We start from the raw sequence: 24,924 nt of genomic DNA, 5'->3' as shown, positions 1-24,924 counted from the left end.
ATACTACCTTGAAAAACAGACTTCTGAATAAAAGTAGTCTCATGGAAAGAATGTCAATCACATATGAAGTGTCGGGTCCTTCACTTTAGCATCCTCTCAGCTATTCTAGACTTCGTACCATACTGTAGTGATAATTCATGGGTTGTAACTTGGCTTGGGTATTGGTTTATGAAGGAAAGGTAAAAAGGATTCTAAGGTTGTTTCTGAAAAACACTAAGGGTTTTGCTTCTTTCTTTGGAAGATTTCTTCAAATTCTGTATTGTAGAGAAAATTCTTCTTTTCTCTTAGCTTTTCCATCGATTCTGTTCAACTTTTTTTTTTATTATTATTATTATTTTAAAGCTCAGTGGTATATCCTTGATTAGTACTGGATATGCTTGTTTTCCACTAGCTTCTTTCACATTGAATAGAATGATGGTCTTCATTGTATCTCTCTGATATTTCCTTGTAATCTTCCTTTTGTGGTCTTTCTTCCTCCTTGTGCCCCTCGTATTCTCAGAAACATATGGGTATGGCTGATAAAGATATTGGTTATACTCCTTATCTGGAGTTAGGTAAAGGATAAAGGGTTTTGGAAGAAAAATGGCTTATTGTAAGGCTCAAAAGGGTTTAACATGATGGTCCTACTAGGTGGGATAAAGGCTAAATGGGTTCACTACTTGACTTATCAATATGATACTCTGTTTGAATAGACTACAAGACCTAATGGCTATCTCCCCAATTGATATCACTTCGTGATTAACCAAATCAACGAATAATGAGACTATATTACAACGACATAAAGAACTGAAAGATGTTGAATCACTAAAACTCGGATTTTTCATAAGAACTCTTCAAAGAATGGGTATAAAGCTCAAGTCTCATGGGCTAAGTTAAAAAATTCTACTTCCAGTTTACTAGGGGTTTAAATCTCTTCTAGCAAAAGTACACAAAACTGACCAAGTACTATGGTGGTGCCTTGATAAAGAATTCTATCAATAAGAACTATGTCCGAGCATAATAAATAGTCTAAGCGGTAATGAAATCAATAATATTAACTATCTATCAAACTCAACACTAAGCAGTATAGAATATATATCCCAAACTCATCATTAAAATTCATTTTTCTCATGCTACTGATATAGAAACCAAAATATTTTTGTTTTTTGAAAACTAATTTTCGAAATTCATTTCTCAAGTACACCCTCCCCCTACTTATGCATGCATTGACCTCAATGTATAAAGAAGTAAATGAAATGGATGAGAAAAAGGTAGGATATTACCATTGATGCCGAATATCAGAATTAGTTCAAGAAACAAATTTTTAGGTCTTTTTACGTCAGATCCCCAAGACATAATGTGAGTCTTTTAAAGTCAGATCCTCAAGACTTTTGAGTCCTTTATAGTCAGATCCTCAAGACTAGTACTCCCACCCACTAGGTTCCACTTTGTAGGAATTCTTCTGATCTCTCTCAGCATGTGATTGACAAAAGTATACCTTGTCCCAACAATTTTCTCTTAATGGTTGTAACCCAGGACAAGTTTCAGAATGGCAATTCTTATAGCAACCTAGCTTACGCACTCTCCTTTTATGTACAAATGGACTTTTACCGAACCCTACATGAGCCATAGAAATAATCTTCCTTTGAAGGTCAACAGGGAGTAAATCCCATAAACTAACAGGTGGGGAATACTTAGGTTTCCATCTCAAAACTGATCTTTCGACAACATGCTTACTTCCTGTAGACATTTTCGCTCGATTTACTAGAATTCCTTCCAAGTGGTATCCCTTCCTTTACCATGAAGTGACACTTTTCCCGATTCGGAACTAAGTTGGTATCGCGAACAACGTTTAAGGACTAAGGAGAGATGATGCAGACACTCCTCAAAAGGACATGTGAATGTCTTCTCTTGGTCCTCAGGGTGAATATGGATCTGAAAGTATCCTGAGTAACCATCAAGAAAGCAGTAGTAAGCTTGTCTAGCTAATCTTTCTAATATCTTATCGATAAAAGGCAATAGAAAATGATCTTTCCTCGATGCGCTATTCAACTTCCTGGAATCGATGCAAACTCTCCATCCAGTCTGAATCCTGGTTGGAATCAACTCATTGTTCTCATTCTCGATTACTGTGGCTCCGGACTTCTTCGGCACAACTTAAACTGGACTAACCCATCGACTATCAGAAATAGGGTAGATAATGTCGGCGTCAAGGAATTTGACAACCTCTTGCTTAGAAGTCTTGGAATTCTCTTCCAGATAAATCCTATGTTGAACTATCATAGGGTTGATCCCCTTGATATCCTCAATTGTCCAACCTATAGCTGACTTGTGTTCCTTTAAAAGTGCTACTAACCTGGATTCCTGCTCCTTAGTCAAATCTGATGCAATGACTACTGGGTAGGTTCCCAAATCTCCCAAGAAAACAAACTTAAGTGTAGACGGCAAAGGCTTCAATTCTAGCTTAGGCGGCTCCTTCTTAAGCTCTTTAGGTGGTCTATCAGGCATAGGCGATTCAAACTTTTCTTTGAACTTGCTGTCATCCATGACAGGTGATGAATCCAAAATCGCATTGATTGCCTCAACACTAAGTTCCTCACAATCTGAGTCTGCCAGAGCTTTCAATAACTCGTCAGCAGGATATGAATGAGTCAGATAATCCTGTGCTAATGCTTCAATCATGCATACCTCGTTCACAGCACACACCTCCTGTGGTTGCTGTAACATATGGAAAACATTGGTCTCGACTTTCATATTACCAAAGGATAACGTCATATTACCGTTTCGACAGTTGATGAGTGCATTTGCAGTGGCCAAGAATGGCCTGCCTAGAATGATTGGTATCTGCCTACCAGATGTAGGTTCTGTGTCGAGTACTATGAAATCAACCGGATAATAGAAATCTTCGATCTTGACTATGACATCTTCAATTAGTCCTCTAGGTATCTTCACTGATCTATCTGCCAACTGTAAAGTAACATCAGTCGGTTTTAGATCATTCAAGCCCAACTTCTCGTACACGAAATATGGTAAAAGATTCACACTGGCACCCAAATCTAATAAAGTTTGTTCCTCCAAAGAATCTCCAATTCTGCATGTAATAGTTGGACTTCCAGGATCTTTCAGTTTCACAACCGATAGATTTTGTAGGTACGATGAACATCGTTGAGCGATAATAGCTTCTTTCGGAATGTTGGTCTTCTTCTTCACTAGATCTTTCAGGAACTTGGCATACGAGGGAACTTGCTTGATGGCAGTTAGAAATGGGATATTAATCTGTAAATTCTAAAATACATTGCAAATCTCCTTGTACTGGTCATCTTTTCTGGTATTCACTAGTTTCGAAGGAAACGGTCACTACAACCAAACATCACTTTTGTGACGGCTAGGAGGCGTCAGAATTATTTTTTGTGACGCCTACAAGGCATTGGAATTTAGGCGTCTGTGTTGGTGTAAGAAATATTTGTGACGCTAAACTGCCGTCACAATTGACATATTTACTGACGCCTGTACGCCGTCACTAAAGAAAATTTAGATAGAAATTAATAAAATGTCCAATATACTAGTACCAAAACCTGAAGCTAATTAAATAGAAGGGAAATAGTTTAGACCATAGACAGCAAATATGTGAATGCCAGGTTTTAGTTCGGAGACTTCACACGGTTGAAGACCTTCCAACCTTTTAAAGAAAGCAGCACTTGGTCATTTCCATACCAGGTACAGAGGTATTTCCTCTAGCGACACCACCAGCAGTAGCAAGCAGGCACCAGCAGGTCCATGGCAGCAGCAGGCACCAGTGGCAGCAACAACACCCAGCAGTAGCAGCAGGCACCACCACCTACACACACACACACACACTCTCTCTCTCTCTTTCTCTCACACACACACCAGCTAGCAGTACACTCACATTACCACATGCACACACTCACACACTAGCTAGCAGCACATTCACATTACCACATGCACACACTCACATCACCGCCTGCACACACTCATGCACTAGCTAGCAAGAAGACACCTAGGAAAGCTGCAGCTGCAAAGCGATACCACCACCAGCATACCACCACAAAATGAGAGCGAAGTTTATGCAAATAAACGGAAAATCCAATCGACCACTTAAATAAAGGCAATTAAAATTATCATACGGTGGCAAAAGGCAAAAGGGGTTTACGCAGATTTCCAAGCTCCAGAGGAAGGGTCCTCCAAGATTATTGTCTTGCAAGAACACGCAAATAATTTAAGTTGGGTTAGTATAGTATAATTGGCATTATCGATTTTACTCTTACTCATTTTGGAATCTTAAAGTTCTTCGAGTAGCGATACTACCGATTTCTCTTGGAATGGTTCCATCGATAAAGTTTCCCAACAAAAGACACGATAATGTAATGTAGATACTTATTATACTTCACTAGTATAATACAGTTAAATAAATATGCAACTCTTAAGTTAAGCCTATGAAGGAAAAGTAGTTACAAAATGACGAGAGGAAGTGAAGCTCAAGTTCTTGGAATATACCCATTCAAAAAGTTTCGAGTCAGGTCTCTGCATGAGAGAGAAAAATCAAGACCCAACTTCCATTTCAAGTATTCTCAAATAGTCAAATGTGAGGGAAAGAGTTGTTGGGCCAAATACAGTGAGGCCCATGAAACTTGAGTCTGGGCCTCGGATAGTATAGCTCATAATTGGCCTTGGTAAAACTCAATTGGGAAAAACGATCCAGGCTTACATTTCGCGCAAATAAGTGAGGTTGGCCAAGTCAACTGGTAATTCTCCCTCTAAGCTCAAACTCTTGAGCTAACTGAAATTGAAACAAAAACACAACTATTAAAAATGTAGAACATATTATGTAGCAATTGAAAACGTTGTAGAATCATTTGATCTTTGTGTAAATTAAGAAAATTGCATACATGTTTGTGACATGGCAAATGGTGGAGGCGTTGAAAGTACAATCACAAGTGACATTGTTCAAGGTATCCGACAGTGACCCTGGTGTGGTTATACTAAAACCTTGGCCTATTCAGCAAGAATTCTGGTTCACATTCCATTGTCTGATTCCCAATTTTGTGGATATTCGTTGAAGCGTTTCCAGTCACACCATTGCACACTAGTACACCATCACACACTGCACACAAACAGTCTACACACCACCAATCCACACAATACAAACCACCAGTCCACCACGACACACTGCACACTGCACACCACTAGTTCACACAATGCACACGGCCAGTCCACCACGACACACTGCACACCACCAGTCCACCACCACACACTACACACCATCAGTTCGCACACTGCACCACCAGTCCACACAATGCACATCACCAGTTCTCCACCACACAATATGAAATATAAATGAACTAGCAGCTTAAGTAAAGAGACTTGAATAATTAATAGGATGTAATGCAAGGAATGAAGGTTGATGAAAACATCGTGACTTACCTTGTATCCCGGAAATACAGTTTGAATTCGAATAGTTGCAATGTCCTCAATGCTTCTTTTCGTGCTCTTATTGAAAGCATATATTCCATATTACAAAATCGCGACTTGAATTTCAAAAGAAACCAAAGCAAAAGATGTACATGATGTTTCAAATAATATTTTCTTAAAAAAAAACCCCAGTGTGAATAACTAAAGTGAAGGATTGAGATTTACTTGTGCTTAAGATAAGCATAGAAATTCACAGATAAAAGGCAATTGTTGTGAGAAGAGATGGCAGAGATCAGTTTGTAGGAAACCCGATTCAAAAAAAAGGGCTTGAGTTTCTAGGGTTTGCCATTTGCATGATTGGGGAAAAAGAGTAAAGTTTAGAGATTTTTTTTCTTTGGGATAAGAACAGGTGAAAGAGATGAAGTCGTGCAAGCTGATACTTAGACGTCCCCACGTGTTGAAAGCGTTAACTTTTTTGAAACCCGCGGCTGCCGTCACTTTATTTTTAAAAACTCTAACAAATAAATTCGTAATTATCGATTACTAGTGGCGGTTTTAGTTCACTCTTGGCTTCTATCTGCCATCACAATCTTACTGACGCCTTACTGGCATCACAAACTGAAAAAGCCCAGTGTCACAAAAATATAGTTATGGTGTAGTGGGTGCTGGCGGATTCTTCAATATCGGTTCTCTTCTTTCGGCTTCGGTTGGCTTGGTAATAGATAGTGGAGTGACAGGTGGAGTCACTCGTGATGGCTTCTTCTTACTTACTTCCACAGTAGTTCCTTCAACTTCTTTGGCAACAGTTTCTTCAGCAGGTGGCACAACACTAGATATATCTAGAATATTAGAACTGGGTGGGATGGTGGGGACATAAGTTACCTTAGGCTTTGCAGAATCTTTTCCTGGTTCATAGACAATCTTGTTATCAACTTTCTTTCCTGACCTCAGAGTGGTGACAAAATTAACTTGGGCATTTGACTGAGTAATCTCCAGGTTATCCACCTGCATGACACCTCTTCCTTTCAGATTTGGCTCTACTGGCTTGGTAATGCTCCTTTTGATCTCTGTCAAAGGCGGCGATTTGCCTATCGGCATTGAATGACACTAAAGTTATTCTCCAACTACGGGTTCTTTGATTTGTCCGCGTTTATTTCATTGACAATGGTGGTGATAGCATCTTCGGATGTCTGCCTTGCTTTCGAGGCGTAGGGGCAATATATCCACTCATAAGATCTGGTACTAACTCTCTATTTGTGTTGGCTTGGTATTTGGTTACGGTATGATTTGTTGATTTACGTATGGTTCTTTGGCAGTTTTGTAAGCGATCTTGGTTATTCAGAACCGATTTTGATTACGGAATCACGGAGGAAAATTCCTCTAATTTGTATTTTGTGGCTTCCAATAATTACGTCCCTAATTGAGCGGTTATTTCTTCCTAAAGAGTTGATACTACATGCCTCTGCATTATTAGTATCTAGATAATCTGAACACTCTTGGTGGTGTGGCCTTCATCGAACATAGCTCACAAATTGCATAACAAGGCTTGGATGGCTGAGGTTCAGCTTGGAAATTGTTTGCTTTTGGAGGATTCATGGAGAACTAATCAAACTTCTTGTTCAGATTTTCAAGTCCTGTTAATAGGCTTGCCATAATTGATAGCATCGCTTGATTTGGGTCTTCTTGAATTTGGTTGCCAAATTGCTTCGGCACCCCCTCCACTCTAGCTACATCCTCGTTGCTAGTACTCCATTGTTGAGTGTCTTCAGCTAAATTCTCGAGAAAGTTGTAGGCTTCCTCTCCATCCAATGATGTAAACTTACCTTGATACATTGACTGTATCATCTGCTTGTTCATAGTAGAAAGTCCTCGAAAAAGAAAAAATGAGCCGGTGTGCTCTTATCATAACCATGATGTGGACATGAGACTAGCAGATTATTGAATTTCTCCGGCTTTGATGATATTCTTGATCACCTTCCCTTTGAAATTGTTGATGGCTTGCTGCATGGCATCTGTCATGTACGTGGTGGGTAGAACTTGTTCATAAACTTTGTTCTCAACTTCTCCCGGTTGTTGATTGAATTGATCGGTTGTGCGGTTAACCATTGGATGCTTTACCTTTGAGGGAGAATGGAAAAAGAATTAACTTGATACTCTCATCCACGATATTACGGTTCTTGAAAGTTAGAGGGATCGATAGAAATTTGTTCATGTGAACATAAAATTTGAACATTATGCGAACCATTAAACTTTGGAAGCATAGAGATTACTAATGCTCTAAGTTCAAACTGGTTAGCTTCTGTCTCTGGAAAAACAATACTTCTAGGTGGGTCTCCAATGATTGGTGAATAGAAATCACTCAGCTTCTTCCTCTGTTGTGCTTGCATGGGTGGGATAGCTTCAGGATTATTTGGGTTCATAACACCTCCATCATTGCTTACGGCCATTGTTTTAATCTCGTCTAGTATTCTTCTGAGTCGGTTGTTAAACCTTGTCCACTGTTGTGTTCTTACCGGATGATGATATGGACGATGGGGCATACACTAGAAAATGTTGTGCGAAAATGACGAAAAACTATCCTACAATGCTTGAATAATATGCAACTATTCTAAATTATACTAAAATATAAAACTATTTTTCTTCAACTGGGTTGGGCTTTGCAGCTAGTATCTCGCCCGTTGTCTAAAGCTGTCTCTTCTAGGGTTATGGTGAATCGCTTGGATTGCTTAAGTACCACGGCCTACAAACGATAGTCCGTTTGTCAAGATTCAGACAAGAAACACTAGAGTTTGATATTTTGCTGTGTTGGCTTACAGCTTCAATTGTTGAAAAGATCTTAAATGCAATTATACTAGAAAGCAATAAAACTAAACTATGATGCAACTATCATAAGAAAAATAAAAAGAATGAAGATTCGACTAACCTGGATGGTAGATCTTGTCTTCGAGATGTCCTTCAAGCTTCTCTCTTTCTTAAAAGGATGGATGATGCGGCTAAAAATTACCTCAAGATCCAAACTTCTAATCTTGAAAGAAAATGTTAAACATAAACAACTTAAAACGGCAGCGGCGCCATTTGACACTCACTCCTTTTTGTGTGTAGATGGTGTATGGATGATGTAGATAGATGATGGTCGTTGAACAAATAGAAGTGTATCAAAACCTAATTATCCCTCAATAAGTAAAGGATGAGTAGGGTATCGTTCCACTTTTAAGTGTATGTTATGTGAAGGACGAGGATTTGGAAAGGGGTTTAAGGGATTAAAAACTATGATTATAGAGATTTAGATTCTCTTGCTAAACTAAACTAAATTAACTAAACTATTGGGAATTTATAAGAGAGGGAATTCAAGAGATTAGAATCCACCAATACTTTTAATCTATGACCTGTGTTGCTTCATGGTTGTTCTTACAAGTAGACTACAATTAGGCAATCGAGCAAGTGTCGATGCCCTCTTGATTTCTGAGAGAAACATCGTTAACAATTAACTTCTACTTAAGGTTGTTCCTATGTTTATGCTATTAATATCTTCTTTCCTTTTATGTCAACAAAGCTCGGGCAGCCATTCAATGTATTACCAAGAGCAACATCAAGGAGTACTTCCTAATAGGCTGGCCATTCAATGAATCACCACTTAAGGCAAACACAAAGAATACTTTCCCTGCGAAAAGGCAACCACTCCTTACAATGAGCTACCCCTTCTAATAGGGTTTCTTCAACACAAAGAATACTTCCCTAACTCTAAAGAACTATATTACTAGAAGAAAAGTAAAGAACACTAGCATGATATTAATATTGCAAAACATAAACCATATTCTATACTTCCATCCCCTGGTGTGGGCAATGGAACTAATAACTAAAAACATAAAGAACTAACCTAATTGAAGAACACCATGAACCAGAAGAATCATTAAACCTTAAACACTGGCTTCATCTCTTCCCTTGAAGGAGAAGATTAGCCTTCCATAAAGAAGGAAGAACACGAAGAACGAGAAAAAGAAGAGTCGAAGAACATAAGACTAGAAAGACTAATTTATTAAGACTCATCTAGTTAAAACCGATCTTTTATTATTAATCTTTCTCTGCCTCAAGTTCTGGAGACAATAATATAAGTGAATTGGCCAATTACATGAGGCACTTAGGTCCTCTATTTATAGGGGTTACAATGAGCTCTAGAAGCATTCCAAACCGTCATTTGTTTCCTAATACAAATAAACTTCTTTCAGAGTCCAACTTTGTCTTCAAAACTGAAAAGGAATTGGCTACAGTGTCAATTCATGCGTCTGGATGCACTATTCATGCATCCCAGACTTAATCAATGCGTCTGGACGCTCGATCTATGCGTCCCAGACGCGTAAGCCTATTTTGTCTCTTCTGCTCTATCCTTTTATCCTCTTTTGCGGACTTTGGTCCAAGCAACGAATCCTTTGGCCTTGGGCTTAAAATAGGTCCAAGTCGCATCTTTAATAGCTTCAATTCCTTGGCCTTCTCCATGATTGTCCACGGGCTTCCCATGTGATCCTTAATACTCCGAATTGCTCCATTTTACCCATTTTTCTCTAATATTCTACAAAACTCTCTTTTTCACCTGTAGATCCTAAAACATAACTTACAAATATTATTAGTCCACTAAGATGGCTAAACAAGAGGCATAATCGAGGGTTAAATTGCACTTTTTGAGCACTTATCAACTGGAGGAGGAAGAAGACCAGCATCCTGATCCATAGGAGGAGGGAGTACTGTGCACCTAGAGTTCACAGTATTAATCCAGAAAGGAGAAAAGCCGAGGGCAAGTGCCAGCAGTTCCTCGGCAGACATGTTTAAATACTTAAGGAGACGGGTGGGATCAGGAACTACCACCAAGGGCATCCTCTGATCCTTGGGGATCTTGTTGATGAAATCCACAGTAGCAGCATCAGTTGCAGTTAGTTGGTTCCAAGAGGAAGAGTCATCTAAGGAATAATAATAAAAGAACTCAGTCGAAAGCACTTATAGATGATTTGTAAAATTCATGAGAAAATATATTTACTAGTCGGGGCATGAGTATGTTTTCTGGGAGCATACTCATGCCCCAACTAGTAAATATATTTTCTCATGAATTTTACAAATCATCTATAAGTGCTTTCGACTGAGTTCTTTTATTATTATTCCCACTGGCTCGCCATCGATCAGCATCTTGAGGACGAACGTCCCACTCATCACCCAACACTTTAATGTGGTGATCAGCCAAACCATCATCACTGTGTTTCCCCTCGAAGAAGACAATCGGAGCATTCTTGTCTCTGGTCATGAGGTAATAGTAAGATTGGTCCCGAATGCGGCGGATCTCATAAAAATATCCAAACACCCAGCGATTCAAAATGAATCCATGTTTCTTTGCCAATATGGTAGAATACATGACAGTTTTATGGAACATGGTAGCTGCTTGACCGAGGGCAAGATTGGAGTGAATCAGACACTCTCTCAATAGTGGGTGGAGAGAGGGTGAGACCAGCCCTAAGTTGACCGATTATGATGAGTGCAACCTCCCTGTAGGCCAACTCATTAGATAATCTCCCCTATTCAAGCCCAATAGTAGCAGGGATGTGAAATTTCTCTCTGATCAGTTCCAAAGAAGAGAGATCCCCGAAGTTTATAAGTGATCAATTTGGATTCATGATCAGAAAAGAGAGAAAGTTTGAAATTTTTTTGGTTTAACCCCTATCGGGAGAACGAAAGGTTCAGTATACAGAGAAAGCTAGCTGAAGAGATAATGAGGACTCTCTCACCAAACTCTTTATATACGGACGAGATGAACGGTTGAGACTGTCCCAATTGTTGGGTTTTTTCGGGATGGAACTGTCGTTATTACCTTTTTCGAGAAACGGCATATCTACTCGAGCCGTCTTTTCAGAGCCTTAATTAGGTAAGCCCATAAGCAGTTATGAAAAAGATTCTCGCGCCAGAAGCAGTGTCACTTCAAACGCCCACGTGCTAGATGCCACGAGAAGGGGCATCTATAGGGGGTTTTCCCGTCTATAATTAAATGACACATGGCCGGAAAATGACCTGGAACTATAGATACCCAGAATGAGACGAGGACCATCGGGTTAGTTCTGGGAATAAGTAATCTCGTGTTTAACACAAGTGTTTCATAACATGGGCTAGTCACGTGATGAACCGCCTCATAACATAACAATTATCCAAGTCGTTAGGAACTGATATAGACAGTTCCTGAACAGAAGGAAACTGAAAAGGCGGTCCTTAATGATATAGAAAAAATCAAAATGACATATCTTGAAGAGTTACCTTTTGGGCCTGATCTTCCCATACGTGATGAGTTATTATAACCTTAAAGGAAACTTACCTCTGAGAAGATATGGTCCAGATTCAGACATCCAAGAAGAAAGGATTCCTAATAGGAAGGCAGAGTCCAAAGAGGGAAGGGAACTCACAGACAATGAGGTTAACCCTAACCCTAGGACTTCTAAAACTCCTCCTATATAAGCAAGAGGAATTCACTCTTAGGAACTACGTGCAATAGGGTTTGATTCTTCTAAACAAATAGGAAGATACGTAGGCAGCCGCAAAGCGGTTCAACCCTGATAATTCAATCATTTCATCCCTTTTCTATCATTAACCCCAAAGTTCTTCATCACAAGGCATAGAGGAGAATCGTAGGATACTCAGAAATTCCCCTACAATGTTAATTACCAATCTACTATTAACACGGGGAAGAACCATATGAAACAACAGAATGGGTGATTACAACAATGAGAAAGAAAAATTGAGTCATTTGATGTGCACTCAACTCTATTAAATATGAAAGAATATAAACAACATATATTCCATTCACTACGTGGACAAAACTCACCAAAAACATTATTTTTCGCTAAACAAGTGGGACAAATAAAGATTCGACTTCTTCTAGTACCAATTTGTTCTTCTTCTAATACCAAGTTCTAGCTGAGACAATTTACTCCATACAGAGATGGGATGGAGAGACTTTTCATGGGATTTGATTCCTTTTGTAGCCATGATCACAGTGGAGTGCACTGATGTTGGTCAAACCACACTAAGTAAAGCTGCCATGTCAAGAGGCATGAGTCCATTTGTCTATGTGGTCTATTCCAATGCCGTTGGCACTCTCCTCCTCTTCCCTTCTTTCATGATTCAAAGGTCTAGTATATACTCTTAACATACAAATCATGTTCACTCTTTCTGTATCTTCTTTTGATTATTTCCATTGCTTATTAGTCTTCTAATATTAAATGTCTGTTGTTTTTACTTGTTTGCAGAAGAAAGCACCCATCCCTCACCTTTTCTCTGCTATGGAAGTGTTTCCTTCTTGGCCTAATTGGGTACATTAATTAATACTGGAATTCGATGTTTGGAGTATGTTTTGATAAGTGTGGGATATGTACAGAATTTTGTGCTTGCTTATGAATAGTTTTATTTTTTTGTTTTTTCGGTAAAGTTGCTTATGAATAGTTGGGAAGGCTTGTTAACAAGAGAAACGAAAGTTACATGTTTTTTGCATGTTGTGTAGCATATGCGTTGGACAGATACTGGGTTTCATTGGTATACGTTATAGCTCTCCTACTCTTGCTTCAGCAATGGGCAATCTCATCCCAGCTTTCACTTTCTTACTTGCAATCATTTTCAGGTAATACTATTTACTCGGACGTTGGATGTGTTGTTTCGTGCTTAAATATATGGTAGTTGCTCCTGGAAAATAATCAAATTGCTTTATTTGTTCATCCACCATGTATACGGTGACATTTATAAAGAGTTCACTTAACCTTATATTAAGAGTGCCATATATTAATTAAATATAAGAAGAGCAGGCAAAGTGGTAATGTATTATCTGTTATTTTCTTTAAGGTTCTCACTACAATTAAATAAGAAGAATAGGTAATAGTTAACAGTTTATTTGGCCTTTATGACTGTCTCTCTAGATTCTTAGTTTTTGACACTACGAGTCTACGATTCCCTCATTATCTTGTTTTTACCTCTTTCCTAGCAAGATATACAAAATTACTAAGGTAATAGTTTACACTTTTGTTTTCTAATTAGTGTTACTAAATTATTTAGGATGGAAATATTGGATTTGAGAAAATCAAGTAGTCAAACCAAATCATTGGGAGTCATCGTTTCAATATCAGGGGCATTCATAGTCACTCTCTACAACGGCCCACCAATTGTTATCATTCCATCACCTTCTGATGTGCCTGATCACATTCAGCTCTCATCACAATCAAACTGGGCTATTGGAGGCTTGTTCCTGGTACTGACTTGTTTGTGTGCTGCATTGTGGAATATTGTTCAGGCAAGATCCATTTACCCCACCCATGGAAGAAAATAATATTTACAAATATATATCTCTTGGTCCCTCTTAATGTGAAGTATTTTTCAGGCAGCAACTGTTAAGGAGCACTCGTCACAAATGACAATAATATTTTTCTATTGCTTCTTCGGAACCTTTCAATGTGCTATATTCTCTTTCTTTGCTGAAAGAAATTCCAATGCTTGGATGCTAAAACCTGGGATTGAGTTGATTGCTATTGTATACTCGGTGAGTAATGGAATGAAAATAGACCGACTAAAGCAATGAAGCCATATATATAGTTTAATAAACAATGTTTTTTAATTTTTTAATTTAATAAGCTTGGACGATGATATTATTTCATATTTATGGTGCTAAGTGCTAACCATTTTTTGAGTAACACTGTTTTTGGCGAAGGTACACATTTAAGTGAGTGACAAGAACTTAATGTCCAGCAATATATATGGCTTCAATGTAGGCAATATGTGGGAGTGTATACCGCAGCATTATTCACACATGGGCTCTAAACCAGAAGGGGCCTGTTTACGTGTCCATGTTTAGACCTTCGGGGATTGTTATTGCAGTTGCAATGGGGGTTACCTTTCTTGGGGATACATTTCATATTGGAAGGTAATATTACGTACTCGTTAGTCGTTACACTGACGAGGGGGCAGACATCTTTGCTCAATGCATAAATTGTGTATTTGTGTGCCTTACAAGTGGCCACACGAAGTCTCAAGTATCAAGCTAGAAACATTGATTCTATAAATTGTTTGAAGCAATTCAGACGTACATAAATTATATTTCCTTTGTGTGGGCCATTACTGATTATTTTCAGTGAATCCTAAATGTGCAGTGTGATTGGAGCAGTTGTGATTGCTGTTGGGTTCTATGCTGTGATGTGGGGGAAAGCGAAAGAAAGAGAGATGGTTGAAACCAATGGCGTGTGTATCTCTGATCCACTGACCCAAACGGTGCCTCTCTTGCCAAACAATGTGATGGATCCATGAAGCTAGATAAATTGTGAGGAATATAAATTAAAAAAGTTCATTCACAAGCTTTTTCCATGTTGTATTCAAAGTTTCACCGAAAATTTCAGTTACTTGTCTAGTTAAAAGTTAAAACAAAACAGAAAATGGGTATCCCAAGGATGGAATTATATTCAAGGCAATAAAGAAGGTTATGCCTGGAATATATATTCAAGGCAATCATGAAGGTTGAGCAGGTGCGGACTAGCAAAGTCGGTAAAACCTTTAGGTAATTCTACACTAATACAGAGAATTTGGACACGATTGACTGACACAGTGACGTGGCACTACAACATCAATGTTGCACTATGAAAAACCACCACTGTAACATCAATGTTGTACCGAAAAATATCACTGCAACATCAATGTTGCATTGTAAAGGTTATGTTTGGATTAACCTTACAATCGTAGGCAGGTAGGGGGAGATGTGGATCTTGAATTAGATTTGACCAAGTTCGTGTGGACGAACTGCCTACGTATCAAGCTCTCTCTCGGGGGTCAGACATAGTTTCTCCTCTTCTTTATATAGGTGAGGGTGTTTGTGCCTCCTCCTCTCCCGCGTCCGGTTAAGTTCTGTACTTTATGGCATTTGAAGAGCCATAAAGGCGTCTTGTGGTGAAGTAATGGCGTACGCACCTATAGCTCCGGTCTTTAAGGTGATAGTCAGGCCATACGTTACTAGCCGTTGGGGTGCTGGCAAATGTGAGCGTTCTGGATGCTTAACGTTCCGGACGTGGACGTTCTGGGAGAAGAGCGTTCAGGATGTTGATGAGGTCGTTTAACCTATTTGAACAGATCATCAACGACCTGGACGTGTGGATGAGTGTGATCGTCCTGGTGTGTTGGGCACGTGTTTAATATTCACTAGAAGTGTATATTACTCTCTCACACAGCCCCCTCTCAGTAAGTCGTTTGGTATTGGATAGCGATTTGGTGAGAGATTTAAGTTGGCACATGAGACGGCTGATTTAATTTGAAAGGTTGCAACTGAACCGCCTCGTTTTGTGGGGAGACATGGCATGTTAGGGTTAAATAAAATGATTGCACTTCTTTGGAGAATGAACCGGTGGCTTGTGATATACGCCTAGAGAACTGAAGAGTTCCTCATTTGCACCCCTTGAGTTCGAGAGGCTAAGGTTAGTTTCTGCAATTTTTCTTTGTGTTTTTCTTTCCTTTGCTGCTTGTTTTTTGTTGGGTTTGCTAGGCTTAGCTGTCGTTATTTGTTGTTGTTAACCTGTATAAGAAGAGGAAGTATGTCTGATTCAGATGATACTCGATCTGAGGAAGTTGTCTAAGTTGTCTAAGTTGACGTGTGAGTCTTTGAATTTCTGTGAGAAAGCGCTCTGCCAGCTCGTTGGAAACACATGACGTTTGCTTAGAGTCTTCGACCTTTTGAATGAAAGTGGTGAGTACCACATTGAGGTCACTGACGTTGTTGAGCACTTTGATGTGAAGCGATCTAGAGCTAACAACTTTGGCTTACAAACTTTGACTGGGAAGTCAAGCATTCTGGATTAGTAATGAACTCTGGGAGAAGAGGTCGTTGAGGCCGTTATTGTTACTTGGGAATTATTATGCTTCTGGGTTTAGTGTCCACACTAGGGTTTGTAATTTTTCTGGTACGTACTAGGTTATTTGTCGTATCATGTCTCTGTGTTGTACATTGAGAAGTATGTGTTATACTAAACTAACCTTTGAACTGTATCTATTGCAGAGGTCGCTATTACCAGAAAGACTAAGCGTGCTATGATCGAGAAGTTTGCTCGTCTTGCTCATGCTGAGAAACAGAAGAAGCTGCCTGAAGTAGCGAGCTACTTTGTTGAAAGGGAAGGACAAGGGATCAGAGCAAAGAGGAAGGAACAAAAGAAGAGGTCAAGAGGCCAGGTCGTAGCTAGATCATTGAGTGAGTCAAGCATGGAGCATGAAGACAGTGGTATTGTCAGTAGGGAGGCTAGGAATAGGAGCCGGTCTGGGCAGGTGAGACCTAGGGGTTGTACTGGTGGTAATGGGTCGGTGAGGCGACCTGAAGTGGAAAGGTCTGAGGCTGTCCCAAGGGGGAGAGGGCAGGAGAGCTCCCCCTTTAATCTGGACATCTCCTTCACTCCTCGTGAATGGAAGAGTTCATTGAAGAGGAAGGCTGATGAGTCTGACGCGAGGGCTGCGATGGTCACTAAAGCGGCTGAGCAGGTTCTTGGGAGCAGTTATGGCACTACTAGTGGTGAACAAACTGGTGAAAAAATAGTTTGGGTCTCGAGATTGAGGACCCAGGTCGATTTCAACGTTCTAGGTCTTGGGGACGCTGAAATTGGGTCGACCACCGCTGTAGGGGGCATTTTTGGTGGTAAAGGGAAAGAGAATGCAGCGGTGAATGAGGTTGGGAAATGTCATCCTAGTACGGGTAAGGATGATCTGGAGCGCAACCTGGTATATGTGAATGAAAAGACTGGGAGAAAGACAACTGTTAAGAGGTCGAACTGTAACTATAAATCCACACGTATAGCTACCTGCTTGTTGGAAGGGATGACGCTGGACGGGGACAGGAAGGACTTAGATTCAAAGGAACTGGTAGAGAATCTGAGAGCGATGGACCTGGACCATTATTTGGTAAATGCCAAAATTTTCACAGCCTGATTGATTCTGTTCATCTGTACATGTTATGTTTGGGTGTGTAATTGTGTGTAATTGGATGCAGCTTATAGCTGGCTACCAAAAACTGAAGACGGCAACCCAGATTGCTGAGATGGAAAAAGGCGAGCTCGAAAGGCTGAAAGACGAGCTGGAAAATGTTCGGGATGTGCAGCAGTCTTAGTAGAAAGAGCTAAACGATCTGAAAGCTCAACTCATTTCTATGACTTTGGAGAGAACGGTCGCGGTTAACGAGTTGAGTGGCCTGAGGGGGAAGATGGCCACAGTTAACAACTTCGCTCAGAAGTGTAAAGCGGTCACACTACAAGTGTAGGAGGCATACGATTCGATGTGCGTCAAAATAGAAGAGCTGGAGCAGAAGTATGAGAGGCTCAAGGAGGAGCATGCTCGTATGGCTTTAGGTGGGAGGGAGGTCCCCTCAATCGTAGATGTCAATGCCACTCTTGCCATGGTGCATGTTGTTACTGCTTCTGTTGATAAACTTCCTACATGCTTCTGTTGATAAACTTCCTAAACTTCCTAGACTTATGATGTCGTGAAGCATATGAGCTCACATGGGTGTATCGCTCAAGAGAACGTTTTGAATCTAGTGCGTTTTTGGGCTCGAGTGAGTGTGTTGCTCTTAGAGAGCGTTTTGCACTGAGTTGATCCTAAAAGTATAGGTCCTCAACTAGGGAGAAATGTTAAGGTTATGTAGCCCGTGGGTTCGAGTGAGTGTTTTGTCATGGAGAACATTTTAGCTCTAGAGAGCGTTTTAGTTCAATTGAGTGTCTTGCTCTTAGACAACGTTCTGCACTGAGTTAATCCTAGAAGTATAGGTCATCAACTAGTGAGAACTGTTAAGGCTAGGTAGCCCGTGGGCTCGAGTAGGCGTTTTGTCATGGAGAACGTTTAAGCTCTAGAGAGCGTTTTAGTTCAAGTAAGTGTTTTGCTCTTAGAGAGTGAGCTGTGCATTTGTTTGTTAACATTAAGAGACTGTTGTGCATTGATGCAAACAATAACTATGTGTATAGTGATAAGAGTAAGAACTCATGCAAATAGAATCTTTATTGATAAAATTTCTTTAACAAGAAAGTATTCCAAGGACGTGGTAATGTATGCCCATCTTGAGTTTTGATCCAATACGCTCCATTACCAACAACTCGTTCCACGATGTAAGAACTTTCCCATGTTGGAGCCAATTTTAAGTCATCCTTAGTCTTTTTCAGGACTAGGTCACCTGGTTGAAAGCTTCGAGGATTTACTCACTTGTTGTATGACTTCCTCAGAGTTTAGTGATAAGAGGCCACTCGAATGGCTGCTAGGTCACGGCGTTCTTCAAGTAGGTCGACTTCTCGAGCCAGAATGGAGTCATTATGACCAGATTCAACGATCTCAGAGCGAGTCGTTGTGATTGTCAGATCGAAAGGAATGACAGCCTCAGTACCGTAGCATAGTGAGAATGATGATTCGCCTGTACTAGAGCGAGTTGTCATTCTGTAAGCCCATAGAATGTTTTCTATCTACATTAGCCACTGGTTTTTGTTCTTTCCAATCTTCTTCTTCAAGTTCTCCAAAATTGCATTGTTGCTAGCTTCTGCTTGACCATTGCTTTGAACGTACTGGGGGTGGAGAACGAGTAGAGGATCTTCCACTTGGCCAAAAACTCATTCACTACTTTTCCTTTGAACTGGAACCCATTGTCCATTACCAATGTGTGGGGGAGGCCAAATCTGGTAATGATATTGGTCCAAATGAAGTTTCTGACATAAGATTCTTTGACATGAGCTAGGGGGATCGCTTCCACCCATTTGGTGAAGTAATCCATTGCAGCTAGGATGAACCGGAAGCTAGTGTTTTTCTATGGAATGAATGGACCCATGATGTCCAAACCCCACATGTGAAATGGTCAAGGACTGTCAATGTTGATGAGCTCTCAAGCGGGCAGGATGATGTTATGGCCAAATATTTGGCACTTAATCCATTTCAGTACATACTTCTTGGCATCGATCTGCATTCTTGGCCAGAAGTATCTTTGTGAGATCGCTTTGTGTGCCAAAGAGTGACCTCATGCGTGATTTCCGCATTCTCCTTCATGGATCTCTGCGAAAATCATCTGACCCTGTTCTGGGCTTATGCATCTCAGATGTGGTCCTCCGACAGACTTTCTGAAAAGTTTACCATTAACTAGGTAGTAATGACCTGACTGGTACCGAATCTATCTAGCCTTGGTGTGATATGTTGGTGCTTTGCCTAGCTGGATATAATCTATGATAGGTTGCATCCATGTTTGACTCATCTAAGTGTTAGTGAGTGGGCATAGGTCGCTGATTTCTAAGACGTGCTCATTTTGGTAAGCAGGTCTATCAATTATTTCAATAAGTAGTTTCCTAGGGTGCAGTTTGGTGTTTGTGTCACGAGGTATGCCAAGCTGTCAGCATGGAGATTCTCTTCCCGTAGGAAATGGTGTATGGTGACTTTCTTGAAAGAAGGCAGTATTTGATTTACAACTTGAACGTATTCAGAAATGTTACCTTAATTGGTGGTGTACTCGTTGGCGACCTGGCGAATGACCAGTTGTGAATCGCTAAAGACCTTGAGCTTCGAACTTTGAGTTCTACCGCCATACGGAGACCCATGATCAGGGCTCCATATTCAGCTTCATTGTTGAAGGTCGCGAAATCAATACGAACTGATTTTTCAATCATAGTGCCATCTGGTGACACTATGACTATTCCGATTTTGCTACCACCTAGATTGCTAGCTCCATCCATGAAGAATGACCAGACTGATGCATCTTGTTGTTTTGTGGTCGGAATGTCGACCTCTGGCTCTCAGTTTAGGTTGTCAACTGGGAAGTCTGCTAAGAAATCTGCAATGACTTGACCCTTCTGAGATGTTCCCGAGGTGAACTCAATGTGGTGTTCACCTAGTTCTTCTGCCTATATTGGCATGCGAGTTGCCTTGTTGGCTTCAAGAAGGATCTTCTTTAGTGGGAGGTCAGTGAGCACATTGATTAGATGTGCTTGGAAGTATGTGATCAACTCCCAAATGTTCATTTTATTACCCTTATATTACTACATTACAGACCGTCTTACGCTTAGCGAAAAGATAACTCATAGCTTTTATTGTCGTTTTCAGGTTATGGAGTATTTCAGACCACTTATCATAAAAGTTGTGTATTAGCACTAAAAAGAGCCTTAATCATGCTTATTATGAAGACCATAAGCTGCTACAAAAAAGTGCTAAAAACTTAAAATCAACTGTCAAAGTCAACTGTCAAAGTCAAAAGTCAAGGTCATCAACTTAGAAGACCAGATATGGAGGCCCTTATCTCAAAATATGACATTCTCCTAAAACCTACCTTGGTCAAGAAGAAATCAAAAAGCAAAAGCAAAAGTGAAGTGTGAGGTGTCTCATTTGTAATGGAGAAGGACAAATCTGTAAAAGACAAAAGTAGGGGTATATAATCCAAAAGTAAAGGAGAGAGAAAGCATCCATTGTCTTAGGATCCAAACCATTGGTTTGTTTAATTTCTTTTCTAGTTTTTCAATTCAAGTTTTTACTTTATTGTTCTTCATTTCCTTTTAATTAAAACTTGTTATTTTCATTTGTTCTTATTTCAATCTTCAATCAATCTTTATTTCAATGTTTTTAAGTCATTTCAATTCCAACAACTAAAGCTTTCTTGTTTTCAATAGCTTAAAACCAATTTAATCTATACCAATAGTCTACTTTTCTTCTTCACAACTCCCACACTCAAACTCTAAACAATTTAGGATGAACCTCACTTCTAAACAAACACTTTTGAAGTTACACACCACTTACACATCTTCAAATAGCGCCGCCGTCATGGATTGAAGGAGTGAGAGTGCTTGGTTAATAATCTAAGAAGGAAACATCATTCTCATCCTTCCATTTCTATTTTTTTCAATTTTTCATCATTTTATTTTATTATTTTTCAATACTGATCTGCTTTCTTACAAATCAGGTTACGGGACCAACAAGCTGGAGAGGAGCTGAAGACACATCCAAAAGACGACCAAACTTCACCAGTGTCGGCGAGTGACCGCGAGCTACCTAGGGGGCAACCGCCTAGTCACCTCCAGACACAGTTTTTTGGCAGCTCAGTTGGTTTTTGATGAATAGTTATACTCCAAGCCCAGATTTTGTAATAAATTATGAGAAGTCAGTAGAACTTGTTTGTAATAATTAGAGATAAAAAGAAAAACGAAAAAAATTAGGAAAAATTGGTTTTTGATTGATTACTTTTGATGAACATTAGTTAATCTTGGTTTAAGTTATATATTTACCAAGGGATTAGAGTTTTAATTGCCTTGGGAAGTTCAAGTGTGTGAGGCAAGTTGTGGATCATAGCTCACACACTATGAATCAACTTGGTAATCAACACTCTAAGTCCATTTGACTCTAGTTAATCTAGCTTATCAATCTAAAACTAGTTAATCTATTAGATTAGTATAATATTAGTTTAGTTTTAAGTTTGGGCCCTTGAAGGCAAAGTTGTATAAATTATCAAAAACCCAACTTGTAGGCTTTTTAAATGGGCCTTTATTATAACTTAAAGCAGGGTAAAGCTCGAAAGGTTGGGCCTGATTCTCAGATCACGCGCCAACCGACATCGCCTTCTCCTCAAGCAGCGTGTAAGCACGGCTTGAGAGGTAAATTCTAAACCTCCTCGATGCCCAAGTAAGAGGATACCTTCTGTGTTCAAGCATGCTTACGTGATTGTTTGAAATTTATTTTCTGCACTGCAATTTACATTCGCGCATAAGGCTGAACCCGAGCCACATAACAACCACTGGGAAGTCATTCCCCAATGTAGGTAAATTGGACATTGTTTGATTCTTGAAAGCCTTAGACCAAAAAAAACAAAAAATAGAATTAAAATCAATCAACTAGAGCCCAAAGTAGTCACGCTCCTCCAGAAAAGGACAAAAATATAGCCACAAGAATTTAGAGTAATCAGTTACCAGATTCCAGTGGACCAACTACCTTCCTCACTCCCCTCCCCCAAATCATCATGAGTAAGATTCTTGGTAGCACACCACTTGGTGAAGTGACTGTCTACTATTCTGAGACATGTAGTAGAGCCATCCTAGTCTCGCTAATCTCGCACCCAATTGTTCCTCTAAACAGGGCATAGTAAAATATAGGCCAAAAGCAAAGTTTTGAAAACTCCATACTTGCAAAAACGAATTTCAAATTCTTGAGCATACATTGCACCGTTTGCGCATGTTAGGATAGTTTTGTGGTCTTACTAAAAGTGTATGATACTGCGTTCAGGCACTTCTAGTATTAGCAAGAATAAAACTTACTCATGTAGGAGAGCTCATTGCCCTAGACAATCTCCTATTTCTAGTCCTCCATCTCATAAGATGGATGACGAAGTAGTGCAAGCTGAAGAGCCTCTCTCTAACTTCTACACACCGTTGCAAGATGGGCCTCCATCTTGTATACGCCTCACGCCTCTCATGAGCAATTTTTGTATTCCACCGAACGTGTTCAATCTTCTACCCATCTTCCATGGGTTAGAACATGAGTTATCATATGAGCATCTACGCTGTATACATGAAGTATGTAATACTTTTCATTATCCGGGTGTCACCGACGATCTGCAGGTTAAGCTACGACTATTTCATTTCACTCTAGCTGGTAAAAGTCACGCTTGGCTTCTCTCACAGAAGGCCGACTCTTTCGATACATAGAAAAAGGTTGTGTTCTCCTTCATGAAGAAGTACTTTTCGCCGAAGGAAACATAAGAGATAAGAAACAAGATACAGTTCTTCAGACAGAGTCTAAGTGAGACATTTTTCAAAGCATGGGAGAGATTCTTTGACCTACTATATTCATGTCCTCGCCATAAACTAGAAAAATCCACTCTTGTCCAATGTTTATTCAAAGGTCTTCTCCCATAACACAAAGTAACCCTCGACATCATGAGTAATGGTAATTTTTTGGATAAAGGTGCAACTGAAGCCTTACCCTTTCTTGAAAACCAAGCTGAAAAGAGTACCCACTGGGGAGACATAAACAATTCCATAATAGCCCAACCCAGTACATCTAAGGCTAGTGGTATTTTTGAGATTAAATCAGATCCAGAAATCAAAACATTAATCAAAACCCACACAAGAAAGATAGATGCCCTCACAACCAAACAAAAAGACCAAACCCCTCATCCTGTCATGAATGTAAATACATCACCATGCAATTTCTATCGAAGCTTAAATCATATAGATGCCACCTATCCCTTGATCACAAACCTACCATCACTTCATCCAGAAGAAGTATGTGCTTTCAATATACCAAATGCACCATGGAGACAACATCCAAACTTCGCATGGACCAACATTCCACAAAACCAAACACCACCAGGTTTCAACAAACCAACAAATATAGTCAGGCAAGGACAAGGACAAGGTACCTATAACAATCAGAACAGAGCATTGGTTCCATCCCAGTTTAACCAGAACTATCAAAACCCACCAACCAACAACCAAAGAGACATATATCCCATTACACCATCAACTAATGTCCAAACATATAAGCCCACCAAAATAATGATATCTGTCATGCAACAACAAACCCAAATCCTAGCATCCATGTAACAATCTCTGAACTTGTTAGCCCAAGATAAAACCCAGAAAGGTGTGTTCCCATGTCAAGCTATTCCTAATCCTAAATCAACAAACACAGCCTTTGAAGCAACAAGTGACGTGACCGAAGCTAGAGCACTAAAAACTTTTTCTTAATCATCCCATCTACAAGGATTGACTCCTCTTTTATGATGTATTCATTTCCCATTCCATTCCATCTTTTGCTTTTAAAGGGATACATCAATAAGGTAACCGGACCTCTCCACTTGGAGGGTGTGATTGTAAGTGTTGGAGCCTTGAGTTCACAATATATCTTGCGCATTCCATGTTAGCACTTTTACTCGTCGTTTGAGTAGTGTACCCCTATGGAGCAAGTATACAATATTTCTTTTCTTTATATTACACTTCTTTTTAGAATAGTTTTTCTATTCCTGTCATTTACAATTCCTATCTTTAATTTCATTTACCTACTTTCTATTTTTACATAAGCATTTTTCTTTCAATCTTCTCCTTTGATGCTAAGTAGGTTTTCCTCTACAAAGAAGAGATGTGAAACAAAGCAGAGGGCAATAGGGATTGAGTGAAGGTGTCTTATGGTTTTCTCTTATGGTTGTTTAGCATGTCTCGTCTTCCATAGGCATGCCATACCGTGGGATGGTTAGCAGCTAGAGCCCTTTGATTTTGAAAACTTTTTCCTTCTATGGGTGATTTCTAATTGTTCCGAGCTTCGTCTTTCTCTCGGGTTGGAATGGCTTTAACTATGGCTAACTAGAAAGTAGGAGAGGAGAGACTAGATTATCTAGAAATAGAGCTAGTCCTCTTCACTAGATTGCTTACTTGCAAAACAAGAGGTGGAAGATCTAGGGAGGCCAAACCATGGGATGGTTCATAATTAGAATCACTTAATTTCAAGCACCTTCTATTGGGAGGATCACTTTCATCA

The 24,924-nt window shown here is 39.7% G+C and overlaps 1 protein-coding gene across 7 annotated transcripts; it reads left to right on the top strand.

The window, feature by feature from the left end:
* The first annotated feature begins 12,274 nt into the window (after positions 1–12,274).
* LOC147498058 (WAT1-related protein At3g28050-like) lies at positions 12,275–21,635 on the top strand. Of its 7 annotated transcripts, none has more exons than XM_086560249.1 (8): positions 12,279–12,567; positions 12,687–12,749; positions 12,938–13,054; positions 13,483–13,717; positions 13,805–13,963; positions 14,193–14,344; positions 14,571–14,737; positions 21,359–21,635. In XM_086560249.1, the coding sequence occupies exons 1-7, from the start codon at positions 12,380–12,382 to the stop codon at positions 14,722–14,724; spliced, it is 1,068 nt and encodes a 355-aa protein (XP_086416375.1). In that variant the 5' UTR covers positions 12,279–12,379; the 3' UTR covers positions 14,725–14,737; positions 21,359–21,635. The 7 variants fall into 7 exon arrangements, with proteins under 7 accessions (XP_086416380.1, XP_086416375.1, XP_086416376.1 ...); XM_086560250.1 differs by lacking the exon at positions 21,359–21,635 and adding an exon at positions 16,457–16,596; XM_086560248.1 differs by lacking the exon at positions 21,359–21,635 and having other exon boundaries at positions 14,571–14,800.
* Positions 21,636–24,924: the final 3,289 nt, after the last annotated feature.

The sequence above is a fragment of the Coptis chinensis genome, chromosome 5, assembly GCF_015680905.1.
Source record: "Coptis chinensis isolate HL-2020 chromosome 5, ASM1568090v1, whole genome shotgun sequence".
NCBI classification, from domain to species: Eukaryota; Viridiplantae; Streptophyta; class Magnoliopsida; order Ranunculales; family Ranunculaceae; genus Coptis; species Coptis chinensis.
Note: the sequence above shows the minus strand (reverse complement) of the source record. Positions and strands in the feature narration are given on the sequence as shown.

Coding starts and splice junctions, on each gene's coding strand:
- LOC147498058 (XM_086560249.1), top strand. CDS start 12,380: ATGGGATGGAGAGACTTTTCATGGGATTTGATTCCTTTTGTAGCCATG. Junction 12,568..12,686: donor CCTTCTTTCATGATTCAAAG/GTCTAGTATATA, acceptor ACTTGTTTGCAG/AAGAAAGCACCCATCCCTCA. Junction 13,964..14,192: donor TGATTGCTATTGTATACTCG/GTGAGTAATGGA, acceptor GCTTCAATGTAG/GCAATATGTGGGAGTGTATA.